This window comes from Bubalus kerabau, chromosome X, assembly GCF_029407905.1.
Source record: "Bubalus kerabau isolate K-KA32 ecotype Philippines breed swamp buffalo chromosome X, PCC_UOA_SB_1v2, whole genome shotgun sequence".
Classification (NCBI taxonomy): domain Eukaryota; kingdom Metazoa; phylum Chordata; class Mammalia; order Artiodactyla; family Bovidae; genus Bubalus; species Bubalus kerabau.
In genome coordinates this window covers 128,689,612-128,710,500 of record NC_073647.1, presented here as the reverse complement: position 1 = coordinate 128,710,500, position 20,889 = coordinate 128,689,612, and the positions used below count along the sequence as shown (strand labels likewise).

Here is a 20,889-nt window from a genome sequence, read left to right as displayed (position 1 = left end):
CTCCAGTGTTCTTGCCTAGAGAATCCCAGGGACAGGGGAGCCTGGTAGGCTGCCGTCTGTGGGGTCACACAGAGTCGGACATGACTGAAGTGACTTAGCAGCAGCAGCAGCATAATGTAAATCACTTAAAAAATATTGTACTGAATTTCACGCCAAAGTGATTTCTGGATACAAGCATTAACCAAATAGTGACAGTTCACTTGCTTATTTTCCCGATTTTATATAATTCTTTGCAAATAAGAGTGTAATGCATACTGTTTGGTTTTTACTGTGTAGTGGGGGTCCCAGCTTGAGGAGCATTGTTCCAGCTTCGGTTTGAGACATTGAGGTAGGTGCAGCAAATTCATGGGATGGGGACACAGGTGACTGAGACAAAGCTCAAGCTGTAGTCAGTTCTGGACTTACATATCCAGAAGTGTGTTACAGTCATCATAAAGATATTGGTAGCTCTCCAGAAACCTGTTGTAGACCAAGAAGGTCTCTTGGGAGAAGGACTAAGGAAAGAACATATTATAAACTAGGGGTTTTGCTCAGTAGGAAAGTCTCAGTAATGAGAAGAGTGGTTTTGAGAATGTCATGGTGGGGGTGGGTGCCACTTGGGTTCATCTTCTGGTTCAGTCACATTTGAGTCCTATGGCTCCAAATTAGAACGATCTGAAAGACATGGTGCCAGATGGAATCCTTTCTGCTACAAGTAATGGAAAACTCAGCACAGAATGGCTTAAACATGAATGCACAGGTCAGGGCAGAGGACTGGGTAATTGATGAGAACAGCAGCATTATCAGAACTTAGGTTCTTCCCATCTTTCCACTCTGCAATCCTTAGGGAACTCTCTACATATTCATGAAAGGCTACTTGAGTTCCTGTTCATTCATTCATTCATGTGTTCATTCAGTAAATATTTCCCAAGCTAAGAACTGTTCTTCGGTGCTTTGGACACGGTAGCAAACAAAACAGACAAGATCACTGGCTTTCCTGAAGCTTGCTGTCTCATGGTGGGAGGCAGACAATACAACAAGCATATTAAATATGTTAATTCTGTAGTATGTTATCACTATGGGCTCAGCTGGGTGCTTTTTGTTTGAGGTCTTTTGTGTGTTTTACAGTCAGATGGCAGCTGGAGCCAGAGTGATCTGAAGGCTCGACTGAAATGGATGCCCTGTGTAGTTTTTCCTTCTCATATCTGTTGCCTCACATAAGGATGAAGGCAACAACAGCTGGGGGCTTGCCATGCATTTTTGTCCTTGCATGCAGCTTCTCCATGTGGCTAGCTTAGAGCTCCTCACAGCACAGTAGCCTTACAGTAGTCATACTTCTTTCACAGTAGCTCAGTTTCCCCCAGGTATTCCAAGTGACCAAGATAGAAGCTGCGAGGCTTCTTCTGATCTAGGCTTGGGTCTTGTCATGTCACTTCTGCCTTTGATCTGTAATACAAGGTCAGCCCAGGTTCAGTGTGGGAGGCTATACTGGAGGCATGATTTGTGGTGGGGGGGTGTCTTTGTAGAATTCCCACGACATGGTAAGGGGGATTGAATTGAGATGACTGGGGAGGAGGAGGTAAGGCAGCTTGCTGCTTAAAGAAGGGGTTAATTTTCAAAGAGGTTTCTTTAAGAAGCTGAGATTTGAGCAAGACTGGAAGAAACTGACCGAGTTACTCATACAGATAGCTGGAGGAAGAGCATTCCAGATATAGGGAAGAAGTAGGCATAGCATCCAAAAGGTCAAGAATGTCTGTTTAGTTCCCTGGGTGAGGAAAACCTTTCTCAGATACTCCCTAGCAGGCCTCACTCTGTGTCAATATCTTATTGCCTGAGATTACATTAAATGTCCATGGTTGATCCTTGGCAGGAAGACTGGGACCAGTGGATCACCATGAAATAGCTCAGGGCTATCATTATTCATTCCCCAGGGTTGAGGCCCCTCTCTGTAAGCAGGGTCACCTGGAAGAAGGTAGATCCAGAACAAGCCAGGGGAAAGGGTGTGTGTGTGTGTGTGTATAGAACAGAGGGATTGGATTTGGGGAAATGGAAGTAACAGTGTCTCCACTGCACCCTGGAGATTAAACAATACTCCTTTGAGGCCTGAGGACAACTTGTCCCACCTTCCCAGAGATGGAGCCTGACTACCAGCAGAGAATTCTTACGCTTGATGTAGCAGCAGAAAAAGCTGGAAAGGAAGCTTCAGTGACCAGGATCAGCATCTAATTTGCCCAGCAGGTAACCGGCCACTACCCATGGAGAAGGAGAGGATTTAACAGAGTACACTAAGCAGACAGGCAGCAGGTAGCATTCAGAAAGAGGAAAGATAACTCTGGAAGGAAAATTCTATGTATTGCACAGAAATACACTGAGATACGTGATGGATGATGGAGTCAAGTCAAGGCTAACGTTAAAATTTCCAAGGGTAGCACCACAGCTCCAACCCTGTGGATAACTTTATTGCCCCTAAAACTTTAAAGAGTCTGAAGGGAAAGCTGTGCCTGAGAATTAGGAGTCCTGACTTGTTGGAAACAATTCAAAAGCCTTTTATATTTCCTAAGTGCCAGGGCTAGAGTGATCCACCCACATATATGAGTTTCCTATGTTACAGAAAGAAAGCACATTAAGTGGTAATTCCATAGATATTATTGATGGAAACAGAAGTACCTATTTAGAAAGACTAAGTCAAACTGAGACAATAGAGAAATGTAAGCTATAATTCATAGGAAAGGAATGCCAATTCAGAGCAAAGGAACTATAGTTCAGAGGGAAAAATCTGAAGTTCACGACTCTGCCCTCATCCCTTCTTTTTCTTGTTAGTATAGGCAGCTGTTAGAAATGCTCACGTTAACCTGGACGTCTGTTCAGGTTTAACAAGGAGATGCAGATATGATGCATCAGTTGAATATAAGACCAATTAAAACAATTTCATTGCAAATATAAAAGAGCAAGAGTTATCATATCTAATCTTTGAAAGTACCTTTTCTTTTAAAGAGCTCCTTAGGAGCTCAGACAGTAAAGAATCTGCCTGCAATGTGGGAGACCTGGGGTCAATCCCTGGGTTGGGAAGATCCCCTGGAGAAGGGCATGGCCACCCACTCCAAGTATTCTTGCCTGGAGAATCCCATGGACAGATGAGCCTGGTGGGCTACAGTTCACAGGGTTGCAAAGAGTCAGACGTGACTGAGCAACTAACACTTTCGTTTTAAGGGTAAGAATAGTCTTTCCCCGCACAAATCTCGAAAGAAATGTGGTTCGATTTTATTTATTTATTTACATGTATTTAGTGGGAACCCACTAGATGGATAATACCATAAAAATCATTAAGTTCTAGAAAAGAAGAAAGCCCTTTTTACAACCCAGCAGGGCAGAAAGGATTAAATTCTTAGAAAGGAAGAACAAATGTATTAGAAAAGATACTGAATAATCAAGTTCAGAAAAGCGAAGAAGTTTAGCAAGGCTTCACAGAAGTGAACAGCTATTCTAATAATAAAACTTACATTTTCATAGTATTTAATAGTTTCTGAAGCACTTTCACAGTCTTTATCTCATTGTTTCACATGGACCTTGCAAGACTGGTGGGATGTGGATAAGCAATTCCTTTTTAAAAGGTTTCAAAATATAGAATATTTAAACGGAAGGATGCATTTTTAACAATAAAATGAAAGACTGTTAGAATACTTAACATGTTTCAGGTTCTGGTTCCATTATTAACTAGTTGTGTGAACTATGACATATCATATGATGTCTGTCAAATTAAGGGTTGGCTTTCTGGACTTTCAGGACTAAAATTCTCTGAACTGATGAGTGGTAACAACTTAAGCCAGTTATCTCTCTTCAGATACAACATTCATGGAAGTACATTGGCCATTAAATGATATAGCATTAAAAATAATTAAAAAGAAGCTTTTCAAGAATGATTACTGATGTGCAAAGTTAAGAATATTAAAATATTCAGTAACTCAAAGTGGATATTTTTAAAGCAGTGAAACACATGGACACATTCAGCTCTTTCAAAAAGTAGGTTTAGCTGCTGTCCTATTGGCTAATTTATGCTTGGAGCACCTTGTTATATGGCTTTGGTTTTAGGCCCTGCTGAGAATCTTTAGATACAGATGAAGGCCTGCAGAAGCTTAGCCAAGTTGATTACAAAAGAAAGGCCCTAAATACAACTAGGCAAAAAAGTATGATGGACACAGTACGAGGCAATCACTGCTATTGTGAAAGAAAAACAAAGTGTGTGCAATGTTGGTAAGTGCCTAATAGCATCTCTGTGTCTGGAGGATTGCCCATTATCAACTAATTATGTGTTTTCCTCCAAAATTCTTTGCATATCATCTCCAAATCAAGGGGGGAGGGAAATCCAGTACTTCAAAAGCTATTTTAGGACCCCTGCTTCTGAACAAGATGGAGCAATAAGGACCAAATTTAACTTCTGCCTTGAAATAATGAAAATATGGACAAAATATATGTAACAATACATTGTAAGACAATGGATATCATGCACGGAAGCACAGTGACCCCTGGGAGACAGAAAATGTATGAGGTGAGCCCTAGGGCAGTCCTACATTACTACTTTGAGAGAGTTTCCAGACCACAGCATGGGGATAAAGAAGCTAGGAGTATCCTGGTAGATTCCCAGAGTTGAGGGGAAGGAATTGAGAGTCAGAGAAGACCAGGATAGCTAGAATTCATAGGACAGAAGCCCACAGAGGAAGACCTGTGCAGAGAGAGAAACCGAGAGATCTATGGAGGGTCTCTCTCCAGTATTTAGCTACGTACTGACCACATATGTGTGAGGAAATGACAGGAAGCTGGGAGAAAAATCCCCAGGAAGGATTAGAAGAAACAGGGTCCAGCACTCGTATATGGCAGGGGACAGTGCCTCTTTCCTACCAAACATAGTGGAGGCCTCGTGATTCACAGGGCATTGGATAGTGTACACAGAATAGTCTTGTCTCAGTAATGGGGAATAGTGAGCCCTAGACTGTCAGTCAGTCTAATCCCACTTCATCTTAAAAGACCCCAAAGGATCAAATAACAGCACACACTTAGGAAAGGCAGAAATACAAAATAGTTTCTTATATCATATGTGAAGGGGTCTACTTCTACTTGAAGATACTCTGTGATAAGTTACAGATGTATACTATAAACCCTAAAGCAATCACTAAATAACAAAACAATTACAGCTAATAAGCCAATGTAGGAGATAATGGATTCATTAATTCCAATTAATCTAAATAAAGACAGAAAAGAGGGACAAGCAAACAAAGAATCAACGGGATCAGGCAAAAACAAGTAGTTTGATGATAGGTTTATACCAAACTAGATCAATAAGCACATTATATATAAATGGTTTAAGTATTCCCAATTAAAAGCGACTGTCAGATTGGATTTTCAAACAGCAAAATCCAAATATATGCTGCCTACAAGAAACACACATTAAATATAAAGACACAAATCAAGAAAGCTGGAAGTTACATCATTAGATATTGCTGCTGCTGCTGCTGCTAAGTCACTTCAGTCGTGTCCGACTCTGTGCGACCCCATAGACGGCAGCCCACCAGGCTCCCCCGTCCCTGGGATTCTCCAGGCAAGAACACTGGAGTGGGTTGCCATTTCCTTCTCCAGTGCATGAGAGTGAAAAGTGAAAGTGAAGTCGCTCAGTCGTGTCCGACCCTCAGCGACCCCATGGACTGCAGCCTTCCAGGCTCCTCCATCCATGGGATTTTCCAGGCAAGAGTACTGGAGTGGGTTGCCGTTGCCTTCTTCGCATTAGACGTTAGGGAAATGCAAATTAAAACCACATGAGATACTACTATATATCTATTGAAATGGCTAAACTGTAAAAGATTGACCATATCAAAATTTAGGGAGGATATGAAAGAATTAGAACTCTCATCCACTGCTGGTGTGAATGTAAAATGGTACAGCTGCTTTGGAAAACAGTTGGTCAGTTTCTTAATAGGTTAAACACACACCTACCATATAATCTAGGTGTCTGTCTACTAGGCATTTACTCAAGAAAAATAAAAACGTAAGTCCATTTAAAGACTTGTACATGAATATTCATAGAAGCTTTATCTGTAATAGCCCCAAATTGGAAACAACCCAGAAGTCCACTAAAAGGTGAATGAACAAACAAACTGGAGTATTTTCATATAATGGAATACTACTCAGCCACAGACAGGAAAAAACTAATGATTTGTATAAGACTATGGATGAATCTCAAGATAAATATGCCGACCAAAAGAAATGAGACCATAAAAGAGCGTATATTGTATATTCTATTTATAGTAAACTAGAAAATGAAAATTTATCTATATTTTCTACAAATTCACTGCAGTATTATTTATAATAGCTGAGACGTGGGAACAACCTAAGGGGCCACTGACAGATGAACAGATCAAGAAAATGTATAATGAAATCTTGTCATTTGTGACAACATGGATGGACCTTGAGGGCATTATGTGTAAGTGAAATCAGTCAGAGAAAGATGGCAGCTGTGTGATCTCACTAACATGTGAAATCTGAAACAAATAAAACAAAAAATAAATATATAGATACAGAGAAGAGATTGGTGGCTTTCAGAGGTGGGGGTGGGTGGGTGAAAGGGGTCAAAAGGTACAAACTGTCTGTTGTAGAATAAGTTGTCACAGGGATGTAATGTACAGCATGACAACTACAGTTAATACTGTATTGCATATTTGAAAGATGCTAAAAGAGTGTATTTTAGAAGTTCTCATTGCAAGAAAAAAGATTTTGTAACTAGGTATGGTAACGAAAGTTAATTGGACTAACTGTGCTGATCATTTCACAATAGATACAAATATCAAACCATTATGTTGTAGACATAAAATGAGTGTAGTTGTATATCAGTTACACCTGGCAGCTTAGATGGTAAAGAATTTGCCCTCTATGTGGGAGACCTGAGTTCAATCCCTGGGTTGGGAAGATCCCCTGGAGGAAGACAGGGCAACCCACTCCAGTATTCTTGCCTGGAGAATCCCTGTGGACCGAGGAGCCTGGCGGGCAACAGTTCATGGGGTAGCAAAGAGTTGTACTCGACTGAGCGACTAAGCAGATACACCAAAACTAAAATAAAGTGGGGAAAGGAAGAAAAGCTACTCTCATTTTCCTTCAAAGGTAATTATTAAGTATATTCTATCTCATCAGAGCACATAGATTAGTAATTGTTGATAAAGGTCTAAAAAATGAGTGAACCATGTTCACCACAGAGTGGAAGGATGCACTTTTAATTTTTGATCAGTTATTTTTCTTTTCGGAATTTTTGAAAATTATTTAACTTATTAAGACATGAATACTGTTTCTTCAGAAATAATAGTTTTGTTTCCTAATATACCCCCTGTGGTATAACTATCCACTTGGTTTTCAACTGCATTTTTGTTTAACTTCATGAATTCAGCAACTTAAGAAATATTTTATTGAATGCTTACTATGTAACAGATACTACCTGCCAATTATCAGTAGATATGGTAGTTAGGGCCTCTGCCTTCATGGAGCTGACATTCAAAGTGGTGCAGATAAACTTTTAATAAACATACAGCTATAGATTTTCCTAAGTACTATGAAGCAGGGAAACCGAATGCTGTCTGAGATAATGATAGGAAATCTTCTTTTGATGTGACTTAATTATATATTAACTCTGCAGCCCATTACTTCAAATGATTCTTAGTAATTAAATTTACATACTGGAATTTTTCTATTCTGTTTTTAGTTTGTTAGTTCTAAGCTTCAGGCCATTCAGAATAAAAGCTGCAGATGAATAGCAAAGTCACTTAGCTAACCTGTTTTCATCCTTTAGGTTTCAGCTGGAAGGCCATTTTCTCTGGGAAGTCTTCCTGATCAGCCTTTCCTGCTGCCCACCCTCACCACAACACACAACACACACACACACACACACACACACACACACACACACACACACACACAAGGTTAGGTTCTCAGTACATGCCCTACATTTTCTCTTATCACATTCATAACAATTTGTAATTATTATTAATATATGGGAACTTCTAAAATGTCTGTCTTTCCAAGAAACTATAATCCCCATTAGGGCAGAGACTTCTTACTATTTCCATGACCACACCCCTACTATATAGCACAGAGTCTGGCACAGCGTAGGGACTAGAAAAATATTTCTTAAATGGAAACTATGTATTGAATGAAAGTGTATTTCAGCTCACTTCAGGAAGAACTAATGATTAAGTGCTCCTGGTTCTGTGAATGAGATTCTCCTTTTTTGTCTGAGTGATTCCACCTCCATGCTCAACAGGCTAGTCCTGAGATGGTGGTCTGAGATTCACCAACTCATCCTACTTTAAATCTGCATTTCCTAAATTCTTAATGCAGGTGCTTCCTGACAAATTAATAAACATTAGGAGGAAGTTATACTTTCTGCTTCAAGGTTTGGATTGTAAAAGAAGAGGAAATACTGTCATGTCTAACTGTAGAGCAAAGAAGTGGTACTGCATAGATAGTTGTTCTGAGAGACTCCCCAGCCAGGCTGCCTGAGTTCAGATCCTGATTCTCTCACTTACCAGCTGTGTGACCTCAGGCAGGCACCCTAACCTTTTGGTTTCTCAATCTCCTCACTTGTAAAACGAGGATAAAAATAATATCTACCTCAAAGGGTGATTGTGAGGCTTCAAAGCATGAGTGCAATCCATGATTAATTTCAGCAATGCATAACACTGACTAAAATCAATTCTTCTCAAAATCTATAGGGTGCAATGGCACTGGCCCCAAAAGTATGACCTTGTGTCAAAAGAAAACCACCTGCATTTCTAATATTTTCTAATTTATATTTTCCAACCACATCTCTACCTCTGAGATTAATGACTTTATTAATTGAAGGGAGAACTTCCGTCATAATGCTGATGATTTTAAGGACATTACAGAATTGGTAAGAATCGAGAAATTTTAAGATGGCCTATATTAATTTAGAATGCCCTTTGTGGTACTGACCTTTACAAATAGCATTTCTGAATTTCATCAGCCAGCTTCCAGTCCTACTTACAGAGTTGGCTTTAACATGCAGCTTTTCATATGTTCTGAATGGGGGTTATTTCTAGAGGAATGTGGAGGGAAGAAGGAGAGGGGGCGTCTCTCTGGTGGAAATGTGAAAACAGCAGCTCTTTGAATGTTGTGCATGACGTAGCCTGGGAAATGTGAGCAGCTGCTGGCGGAGTGGTGGGGGGAGGTTCACACGCAGCGGGAGACTGGGAAAAGCAAAGATGCAAACCACCGGGGCAAACAAATGCAGAAGAATGGCTGGGGCGAGGTCAGGCTGCAGTGAGCAAAGGGAGGTCAGCCTGGAGGGAGAAGGACACTTGGAAGAAAAATGAAAAACGCAGTGAGAGTTGTGAGCCAAGGGCAAATGTCAGCTGTACACTGAGGGAGAAGGGAAAGAGAATATGAGCATTGGGGCAATTTTAAGTACTCGTCATTATATGTGTATTTCTGGGGAGAAATTAAAGAGATCGAGAAGCTAAGAGAAATACATACTTGCATACGTACATAAAAATGCTGTTTGAACACATCTAACAGGAGCCCAGGCCATCTTTGAAAACAATAATGAAAGAGTTATCTGTATTGCCATAGTAGCTGGCTTCAAAACTAGCAAAAAGTGTTCCTTATGAAAACAAATTAGGAAGTAAGTGGTCCAGAAAGATCAAGCATTCAGGTAACCAAACCAGTATCTTATGATGAGTTGGGTTCACTTTATACTCTCTCTCAACAATGAATATGCCTTGCATCCTCTCTAACTGATAAATATCTCTTTGGCTCCTACTGGCTGCATTCTCATTTTGTACCTCATAAAACTGTTTTGGTCACCCTCCCGACCTCACTCATTTTTCTCCCTATAGTCCTGCACATCCTGGTGGCTTTTGACAAAATAAAGTATGCCTCTGAAAACTAGATTCTTCTTTGGGGTAAGGGAGGATGGACTCTGGAACATCTGGTCTATGTTACTTTCAGGGTTACCTGGGCAACTTCAGTATCATTCCTCTTGACTAAAGTACAATTAGCTGTAAAAACACTGTAAGCCACACTGACTGAGGAAAATGTACATAAGCTTGACACTGCCCTTTGCCCTAAGTGTGTTCTAAGGGCTGCGACTAGGCTGGACATTCAGATTTATACATTCTTTTAAATATTTAAAGGACATTGTTCACGTCCTCTTTTTTTTTTTTAAACAAAGATGAGGTTCAGCATAAATGATTGTTCTTTCTTTACCAAAAAGATATTTTCCTTGAACCTAATTGTCCTTTTTGTCATAGGTCAATCTATTCCTAATGTCAACAAATCCTTCTGTGATCTAACCTTTTCTAAAACAAACACATTCTTCTTTTCCCTTTGTTCTTTCCATTTCCTTTATCCTCCACTTAAAAACAAAAAAACAAAAACAAAAACTCCTGCCCACGGGCACATCAAACTTGATGTTCTAGTTGAAATCTTTTTATAGAAGCTACCTACAGTTTAGAATGTGTTTGAGTAACTTTTCCCACAGTATTTTTGGATACTTGCTTTCAGTCTTTCAATCCTGTGGCTCCTTTATTAACTTTCCAAGAATTAGAGGATCCCCACATGGTCGCTGAGAGTCAGACATAACTGGGCAACTTATCTTTCACTTTTCACTGTCATGCATTGGAGAAGGAAATGGCAACCCACTCCAGTGTTCTTGCCTGGAGAATGCCAGGGACGGGGGAGCCTGGTGGGCTGCCATCTATGGGGTCGCACAGAGTCGGACACGATTGAAGCAACTTAGTAGCAGCAGCAGCAGCACATGATTAAAGTACTATTTAATATCTGTTAATTCTGAAAAAGTGATCAGCTGATAAAAATCTGTATGACTTTAATAACACAATTGCAGTTACTAATTTATGAAAAATGCTGGTATATGGGTCAAACCAGTCAGTCCTAAAGGAAATCAACCCTGAATATTCATTGGAAGGGCTGATGCTGAAGCTCCAATACTTTGGCCACATGATACAAAGAGCCAACTCACTGGAAAAGACCCTGATGCCTGGAAAGGTTGAAGGCAGGAGGAGAAGGGGGTGACAGAGGATGGATGGCATCACCAACTCAATGGACATGAGTTTGAGCAAGCTCCAGGAGACAGGGAAGACTGGTGTGCTGCAGTCCATGGGGTCACAAAGAGTCGGACACAACTCAGTGACTGAATAACAATTGGTATATGGGCAAGACAATCGTGTGCTGAAACTACAGATGGTACTTCATGCAAAACTATATTTCCACACCTCTCTATAAAGCTCTGTGACCCACAGTTTGAGGATGAATTTTACAGGTGGTCACAGATCAACAGCATCTCCTGGGAGCTTGACAGAAATGCAGAATCATAGGCTCCAGCCAATACCTACTGAGTTTTGAGGGCTGTTTCAACCAGCTATGCAGGTGACATTTATCCATGCTAGGTTTTGAGAACTACTTTCTAGACCAGTAGTATCCAACAGAAATAGAACGAGAGTTGCATACACTATTTACAATTTTCTAGTAGACACATTAAAAAAGTAAAAAAAAGAAACAAACACTGTCAGGTGTTTTACTTGAAGCTACAGGCTCACTGTGTTCATTTTTAAGAGAAATGCCTAAATTCAAATGATTAAAAAATATGTGTGAGATTAATTATATGATATATTTTACTTAACCAAGTACATCAAATATTATCACTTCAGCATATAAAAAATATTAATGAGATCGTTTACATTCTTTTTTTGGTACAGTCTTTCAACACACCTCAATTTGGACTGGCTACATTCAAGAGCTCAGTATCCACATGTAGCTATCAGAGTGGAAAGCATAGTTCTAGATCATGTGTCATGAAATACAGTAACTCTAAATTATTTACATTATGTTTATTATATTTATCCATATTCACAGTTTTGGATTTATAAATTCATATGGTGTTACCAGGAATCTACTAAGTTTCCCTTTACCCTCTTCTCTCTGCCTCAAAGATAAGTCAAGTGCTTGGGTCTCCATGTTTCTGTAGCACTGTAACATTCCTCTAATATAGAATTTTCTGAATGACATTATACTTATTTCCCACAGTCTAACCCCACAGTCATATATATATATATATATATATATATATATATATATACTGCTACTGCTGCTGCTAAGTTGCTTCAGTTGTGTCTGACTCTGTGTGACCCCATAGACGGCAGCCCACCAGGCTCCCCCGTCCCTGGGATTCTCCAGGCAAGAGCACTGGAGTGGGTTGCCATTTCCTTCTCCAATGCATGAAAATGAAAAAAAAAGTGAAGTCACTCAGTCATGTCTGACTCTTTGTGACCCCATGGACTGCAGCCTACCAGGCTCCTTTGCCCATGAGATTTTCCAGGCAAGAGTACTGGAGTGGGGTGCCATTGCCTTTTCCTGTATGTGTGTGTGTATGTGTATATATATATATGACTTGTGCAAGGTACCATGAGATGTTTTCTATTGGAAAATCCCATGGAGAGAGGAGCCTGGTGGGCTACAGTCCATAGGGTCACAAAGAGTTGAATATGACTGCAGCAACTGAGCACACACACACACACACACACGTGTGTGTGTGTATATATATATATAATTATTTAAAAAACCTTTTAAACTCAGCTGTACTCAGCAAGTGCTTAATATAGATGAACATTTCTTAAAGCATGAGCTCTGGATCAGCAGCATCAGCCTCACTTGGGAGCTAGTTAGAACTGCAGAATCTCAGGCCCCATTCCCGACCTACTGAATCAAAAACTTCCCAAGTGGGGCCCATCCACAGCAGTCACATAGTGATCTGTGTTTTAGTTAGTCTTCTGGTGTCATGAACATTTTAGAATCACTGATGCAGGAAAACATTTCCTTTGAGAATGGCCACAGATGTATCATTTTCTTCTGAGTTCTGTGATATAACCACAAGGAGAATCATTTCTGGTCTTGTTAAAGAAAAAGTCCAGGGAAGGCATGCAAAGCAGATATCAGTAGACCAGCCCTCAGTGAGTAAAAAAAAGTGTTAGTTGCTCAGTCATGTCCAACTCTTTGTGACCCCATAGACTGTAGCCCGCCAGGCTCCTCATTCCATGGGATTCTCCAAGCAAGAATACTGGAGTGGGCTGCCATTTCCTTCTCCAGGGGGTCTTCCCAACCTAGGGATCAAACCTGGGTCTCCTGTATTGTAGGGAGATTCTTTATTGTCTGAGCCACCAGGGAAGCCTTCAGTTGGTAATGGGTCCACATTATTTCTAAGAGGAATCCGCCCAGGTCACCTACACTGCCTACCTAGAAGGGGCTCCATAAAGCACAACATAAAATGATTAGTACAAGATCCTTAAAAAAAAAATGATGAAAATGTTCAAAATCCATCAATTCATTTAAAGGATCAAATCATGTGCTCAATAATGAAAAGGACAGAGAGAGAGAGTAAGAGATAGCCTGCTTCAAAAAGCTCTCCCACCCAAGTAAAGAACATAAACTTCTCTGTTGGAATTTTTAATTTTTTTAATTAAAAATTTTATTTAGCTTTTTTTTAAATGAAGCCATGAAAATATTTCTGTTGCCCAGCTAAATATGGCTCCTTCCACAAATCTTGCTAATCTGATTATGGAGATCAAACTCACAGTCAGAAACTATTGCACAATTTGTAAATAGGAGATCTGAAAAGGTACTACTTTTATAGTATTAGTGTCACAATAGCATATATATATTTTTTGTTTATAAGATGGAGAAAGGGAGGGAGGGTGGGACATTATGGAAGTAATGAAATAAAATATATCTATAAAACTTGGCTTAAGTTGGCACAAGTGGTGAAGAGAGTTTTGGTCATGATGTCCTTGGACCAGATACGACAATGACAATGTTTGCTTGGTACCCAGTAGCTGCTTAATCAGTGCCAACTAAATGAAAGAAGAAGCAAAGAATGAAAGAAGGAAGGGAGTGTATAGAAGATGAGGGTCTAGATCCCCGTGACATCAAGTTACCGCAAAGATGTGAAGATAGAGTACAAAACTGTCCATATGACTTTGGAAAACTTTTAGGAAACCTTTAAAAACATACATAATTCATGATGCTGTCCTTAAACATATTTAAAGAATGTCACACAGAGAAATGTCTTCATATTTAATATTTTTCAAGTGATTACATTTCATACATCCTACAGTCAACAAAGCATTTACTTTTTATATTAAAGTGTATTTTCAGCTCCTGTTGCTATTCATGGGTTTACTCATGAGGGTGAGAAATGGGTAGAACATTCCCTAGTAGTACTTTCTTATAGAATATTCCCACTCATACTCTTATAGAATATTCCCTATAGTACTTGTGTTTGGTGACTAAAGAGCACAACTTTGGCACTAAAAGTATGTGCACTGCTTCAAAATTAGAAGGGCTTATCATCAGTTTAATTTTCTTCCCGTTTGGTTTCAATACTCATTTCTCCTGGATCAGATATTAACACTGGTTCCACTTTAAAGGCTAACTCATTAAATTCACTTTTGGTTGCTTTTAGTACAATTGCTGAATTCTAAAGACAATGAGAAATATAATGCTTTATAATTTTATATTTGAAACGACAGGTATGATTTTAAGGGGTACATTGAACTGGGGCTCATTAATCCATTGGTTTGCAAAGGAAGCTTTCAAAGTTAATATTCCTGAGGATCATTTAAAAACGAAGGGAAGCATGGAAAAAAAAGTGAAATATTATGTTGCCCAAAACAGCTCTAAAGTATGACTTTGTTAAGTCCACTGTGAGACAAGGCAACAAAAAGAGTAGGGAGTTGCAGCTCAGATCTGATTTAGATTGTGACTGCCGCTTAAAAGCTGTGCGACTGTGAATGTGTCACTTACCGTCTCTAAGTCTCAGTTTCCTTACTTGTACAAGGACACAATGATATTATGTAATCATAATACATAATCATTACGTTTTGAGGATTAAGTGAAACAATGTACATGAAAACTTTTTGCTATTACAAGGAATAATGGTTTCCTTTGCAAAAACACATCGTCCAATGGTGTCATAGAAACATCCACACTAACGTGCCCACTCTAAGGGAGAAAGCAGGATTTTATTCCCACAGAGAGTTTCAAATGGGCAAAGCAATGGCTCTATACTTCTATTTGTGGATTCAATATAAATCCAGAACTCCCTGTACATTCTATTTCTATGTACAGATATTCTGTGACTGGATCTTACCCTGCTGTTGATGTTCAGATCTCTATGGTTTATCTGTTTCTAACATTTTGAGAGATATTACATACAGCTAGAAAACCAGCATGACTTTTCTTTAAAGTAAAAATTAATGGCCCATGTAAGAAACCCAGGACAGATTTTCCCAGGTGGCTCGATAAGAATCTGCCTGCCAATGCAAGGGATACGGGTTCGATCCCTGGTCCCAGAAGATTCCACATGCTGCAGAGCAACTAAATCACGAGTGAGCCTGTGTGCCACAATTACTGAATCCCTGGGCTTCCCTGGTGGCTCAGACAGTAAAGAAAATGCCCGCAATGCAGGAGACCTGGCTTCGATCCCTGGGTTGGGAAGATCTCCTGGAGAAGGGAATGGCTACCCACTCCAGCATTCTGGCCTGGAGAATTCCATGGACAGAGAAGCCTGGCAGGCTACAGTCCATGGGGTCGCAAAGAGTTGGTCACGACTGACTGACTTTCACTTTTTTGCATCCCAGAGACTGTGCTCCACAAGAGAAGCCACTGCAATAAGAAGTCTGCACACCACAACTAGAGAGTAGCCCCCATTTGCTGCAACTAGAGAAAAGCCCACACACAGCAAGACACAGTACAGCGTTCCCGCCCGGCCCAAAGGTAAACCCAGGATATTCTGATATCAAGTACCTAGAGCCTGGTAGTATGTCATTCCACTTCTTCAATTACACTATTTGCTCAAATGTAAGACTCTTTTTCTTAGACTTATGTCTACCCTCCCACTACCCCAATTCTCCATTCTTGCTTTTTCTTTGAGCAAATCCAGAAGCAAAGATGAACTCTCACTTTTATCATGATTTTCGTTGACTGACATAGCACTGTAAGTGAATGAATTAATGTGATGTCACAATAATGGAGGGCTAACACCCCCCTCCACAGAAGCTGGGTAATCCTTTAGTCTCCCACACATTCTTCTAAATGGACAATGTTCTCGATAGGTTGTTATGAGTTGCTCTTCCAGTAATGGGGATAGAGTTGTTTGATGTGAACCTCATTTCTTGCTTTGTTCCTTTTCTGAATAAGTACTCACATTTATAATATAGCAGAATGGTTAGATTCTGGTCAGATAAAAGAATGGAATCAAGTTGACTCAGCTATGTGCAACTTAAAACCTTGAATTTATCACCTTTCTGTTAGAAAAAACACTTAAGTCTACTCTTAAGGTCACATTAAAAAATAGCAACATGTGGAATGTGCCACAATAAGAGCATATACCACAAACTGAACCATTTACTATGAGAAGGCTGTCTATAAGGGTGTTTGGGGATGAGGGTTTTAAAAGCTAGAATTATACTGATGGAGGAATATAATTCCAGTCAGTCACATTTGTATTATGAAGAGGAAGCAAATCCACTGATTCTAAACTAAATTCCAACATATGTGGATCTCCCCCAGATATGCACATACAGAATCAGGACTGAATGGACTGTGACCTAAGATAAAATGCATTATCTTGTTTTACAAATGTGGAAATAGAAGCTTTGAGAGGTCAAATGGCTTTCCCAAGATAATATGGTCAAATAATAGCTGAGCTTCAGTTTGCAGTTAGGTGTTCTATCATTCACTCCTACAGTTTTTTTACTACAACACCTATCTTCTTTATGTACATTCCTAGATTTATAACCAAGTCCCTTATTCATTTTAAAGGATGGATAAAATCAAACTGTTACTATTTTCTCATATTTTATATTTAAATAAATAGTACAACTATGATGGATCACTCACACTGATTTTTTTTAAACTTTCTTTCCTATCAGTCATAATATTTTTATCTCATTTGTAAAATTACATGCCATTTTCACAAATTTATATCACATTCTGAAAGCAAATGTGGCATTTAGCTCTCTAAAAGTAATGTTAAGATAATGGTTCAAGAGTACTTGAAAGGAACAAATGCGACCATTGGTTTTCCTTGGACATTTATTACTTTCCTTATTTATGTTTAAAATGAAAAAAATATACTAAGGATAATACTGATAAGACTTTAATAGTATGTAACCACTATGGGGCAAATAGACATAGAAATGCATGTAATCTCTTAACTATATTGTCTGGCTTTAATCAATGCCACTTATAACAATCTATCATACATATATTTCAAGACTATCATCACAACAAAAATTAAATTATATGAGATCTCGAGAGGTCTTGTTTTTATTAAAGATCTAACAATTCTTCAACAGGACTTTCAATCACACTGCTAAATGGACTGCATATAGGAAAAGTAATCTGGTTTATCATTTTTTTTCTTACTAAAACACTGAAAGCAAATATTTTTAAACCCAGTTTCCTCTTTCCTCTCTGTCCCCAGGAGCATACTTTGTGCATCTTATGAAACTGGAAAAAGAGAAGAAACAATTCTTTAATTCTATAATCAAACCAGTTGCAGGGGTGGGAGTTTATTAGTGGCAGCCTTCATGAAGGGAAAGTGTAGACACACCTCTTTCACCATTCCATTGTCTGAATTCTTACTATGAGCCAGGTACTGTACCAATAACTCTACAACAATTAGTCCCTTTAACATTACAGCAAGTATGCTGGAGATGAGGAAATGGACAAGCAAAGAGGTCAAGTGACTTCAACTAAGTCTGATTCGAAAACCTGTATGCTATAATAATAACAATTATAACTGCAGTAACACCAAGAACTAGAATTCACAGTGTTTTTTACTATGTAGCTAATACTGTACTAAGCACGTCTCATGTGTTTTGACTTACTCATCCTAACAAAAGACCAATATTTTAGGAACATTTAACATTCCCATTTTCTTCAGGTAAAACACTGAGACACAGAAAAGTTAATTTGCCAAAGGTCCCATAGCCAGTAAGCATGACCTTGCGCACACTTACGTTCCCTTTATTTACTATGAAAAACTTTCATGAGTCGGTTTGTGGTAGGATATCCTTTCTTTAAAAGATTTAGAATGTGTCCTACCATCAACTTTTGTTTTAAGTTAGGATTCCAAAAGGAAAGACATTTTAAGAATCCAAGGTATGATAGTACAAAGTAATGGCATGCCAGTAATTCAGTTCTTAAAGCATGATTCAGTATTATCTTCCATGTTAACTGCAAGATATAGTAAAGTCTAACTTTAAGCCATTTAAAAATTAATATTAATATGCTTAAAATGAAATAATAAATTATTAAATAATACAAAATATCATACACTCACAAACTATCATGAGTATCATATGAAGAAATTACTTGCATTGTTCCTTACAAACAAGCCTTATCTGTATATTGCCTTATTGAGAGAAGAAACTGCAATGTTTATAATGTGCCTACCTGCAGAAGCTTCCATCTGGTGTTCAGGTCTTCCAGAGTGCTGAGATTATATGGTGATAACTGAATGCCCAACGTGGTGAGTTGGCGAGCAAGGTCATTGACGTGGCTTACATTCTCTTTGAGAGGTGCAATTTCTCCTCGAAGTGCCTGTATGAAATAATCAAGGACAAAATGGAAGATGAGACTATTTAAAGCAAAAAAAAAAAAAAAAAAACAGACACATGGGAACTACATGGTGTCATATTCTGTTTGGGATGTCAGTAACATTTGCCCTTTTCTAGTGGTATTATAACAGTGAACATTTGTTAATGGATGGCTAACTAATGTTTGGAGAAGGGAATGGCAACTCACTGCAGTATTCTTGCCTAGAGAATCCCATTGACAGAGGAGCCTGATGGGCTACAGTCCACGGGGTCGCAAAGAATCGGACATGACTTAGCGACTAAACAACTCAACTAATGTCTACTGAGTACTTGTTATGTGCCTAATTCTGTGAGGAGCTCTGTCCAAACATCATCTGATTTTATTCCTACACAATAACCCTATGAGGTTGGTAGTTAGAGAATTATCATTTTACACATAAGAAAAAAAAAATCACAGAGGTTAAACTTTGCCTGAGGCTCCATGGGTCAAAACTGAGGAACCTGGGATACATAATCAGATTTGTCTGCCTCTAGAGTGCACATTCTTAACAATTATATTTAGATCCCTTTCTGAAGAAATTCTGCATTGGCAAAGTAATGGGAAGAATACAATGCTGCTAGATTCTGAATTCTACTCATCTCACAACCAAAAGTGGGGGCTTTTTTTTTTTTTAACAGTAAAAGATGTACTCAGTCATGAAATATTACATGCATACTTTGTACCAACTATATAAATAAATCGTTTCAATTAGAGATGAGGGTATTTTGTCAAATCCTAAGCCTGAGTTCCTGATCTCCTAGTATTTTAGTCCTTGTAGCAATGACTGAAGAAGGCTCCCATGAGACTTCTCAGCTGTCTCTGGAGCACCAGAGCAGGATTCCATGATGCCATGCATCATGACAATCTGTTGATCAGAAGCAGCCTATGCAAATACTGGGTTGATATGATCATGCATATTCTCTTCTCCATTGAGAGGACATTTATGGATCTTTAACGTGATGCGTGAGGTCCCAATGTTCTAACGAGCAATTTCTAAGGGACAAATTCCCTCACTTAGGAGAATAGTTTGTGTAACAGAATCTCTGTGCACAAGGACAGCATCACTTACTTGGCTATACGTGCCGCTATGATTTGCTTGATCTGAGCAGGTGTTATTTTTCTGGTTCAATATGCTACTGGAGATCAGTAGAGAAATAACTTCAGAAAGAATGAAGGGAGGAACCAAAATAAAAACAACACCCAGGTGTGGATGTGACTGGTGATAGAAGCAAGGTCTGATGCTGTAAAGAGCAATATTGCATAGGAACCTGGAATGTTAGGTCTATGAATCAAGGCAAATTGGAAGTGGTCAAACAGGAGATGGCAAGAGTGAACATCAACATTCTAGGAATCAGCGAACTAAGATGGACTAGAATGGTGAATTTAACTCAGATGACCATTATATCTACTACTGTGGCGATAAATCCCTTAGAAGAAATGGGGTAGCCATCATAGTCAACAGAAGAGTCTGAAATGCAGTACTTGGATGCAATCTCCAAAATGACAGAATGATCTCTGTTCATTTCCAAGGCAAACCATTCAATATCACAGTAATCCAAGTTTATGCCCCAACCAGTAATGCTGAAGAAGCTGAATGGTTCTATGAAGACCTACAAGGCCTTTTAGAACTAACACCCCAAAAAGATGTCCTTCTCATTATAAGGGACTGGAATGCAAAAGTAGGAAGTCAAGAAACACCTGGCTAAGTCACTTCAGTCGTTTCCGACTCTGTGTAACCCAATAGACTGCAGCCCACCAGGCTCCCCCATCCCTGGGATTCTCCAGGCAAGAACACTGGAGTGGTTTGCCATTTCCTACTCCAATACATGAGAGTGAAAAGTGAAAGTGAAGTCACTCAGTCGTGTCTGACTCTTAGTGACCTCATGGACTGCAGCCCACCAGGCTCCTCTGTCCATGGGATTTTCCAGGCAAGAGTACTGGAGTGGGGTGCCATTGCTTTCTCCAAAACACCTGGAGTAACAGGCAAATTTGGCCTTGGAGTACAGAATGAAGCAGGGCAAAGGCTAGCAGAGTTTTGCCAAGAGAATGCACTGGCCATAGCAAACGTCCTCTTCCAGCAACACAAGAGAAGACTCTACACATGGAAAACACCAGATGGTAAACACCGAAATCAGATTGATTATATTCTTTGCAGCCAAAGATGGAGAAGCTCTATACAGTCAGGAAAAACAAGACCGGGAG

The 20,889-nt window shown here is 39.3% G+C and overlaps 1 protein-coding gene across 6 annotated transcripts in view; it reads right to left on the bottom strand.

Moving 5' to 3' along the window:
* The window catches only part of DMD (dystrophin), a 2,389,494-nt gene that overhangs the window by 333,330 nt on the left and 2,035,275 nt on the right, over positions 1-20,889 (bottom strand). For all 6 annotated transcript variants that reach the window (XM_055564496.1, XM_055564495.1, XM_055564498.1 and 3 more), the window contains one exon: positions 18,505-18,651. In XM_055564496.1, the coding sequence (XP_055420471.1) occupies positions 18,505-18,651 (147 nt within the window). The remainder of the gene's footprint in view (positions 1-18,504; positions 18,652-20,889) is intronic.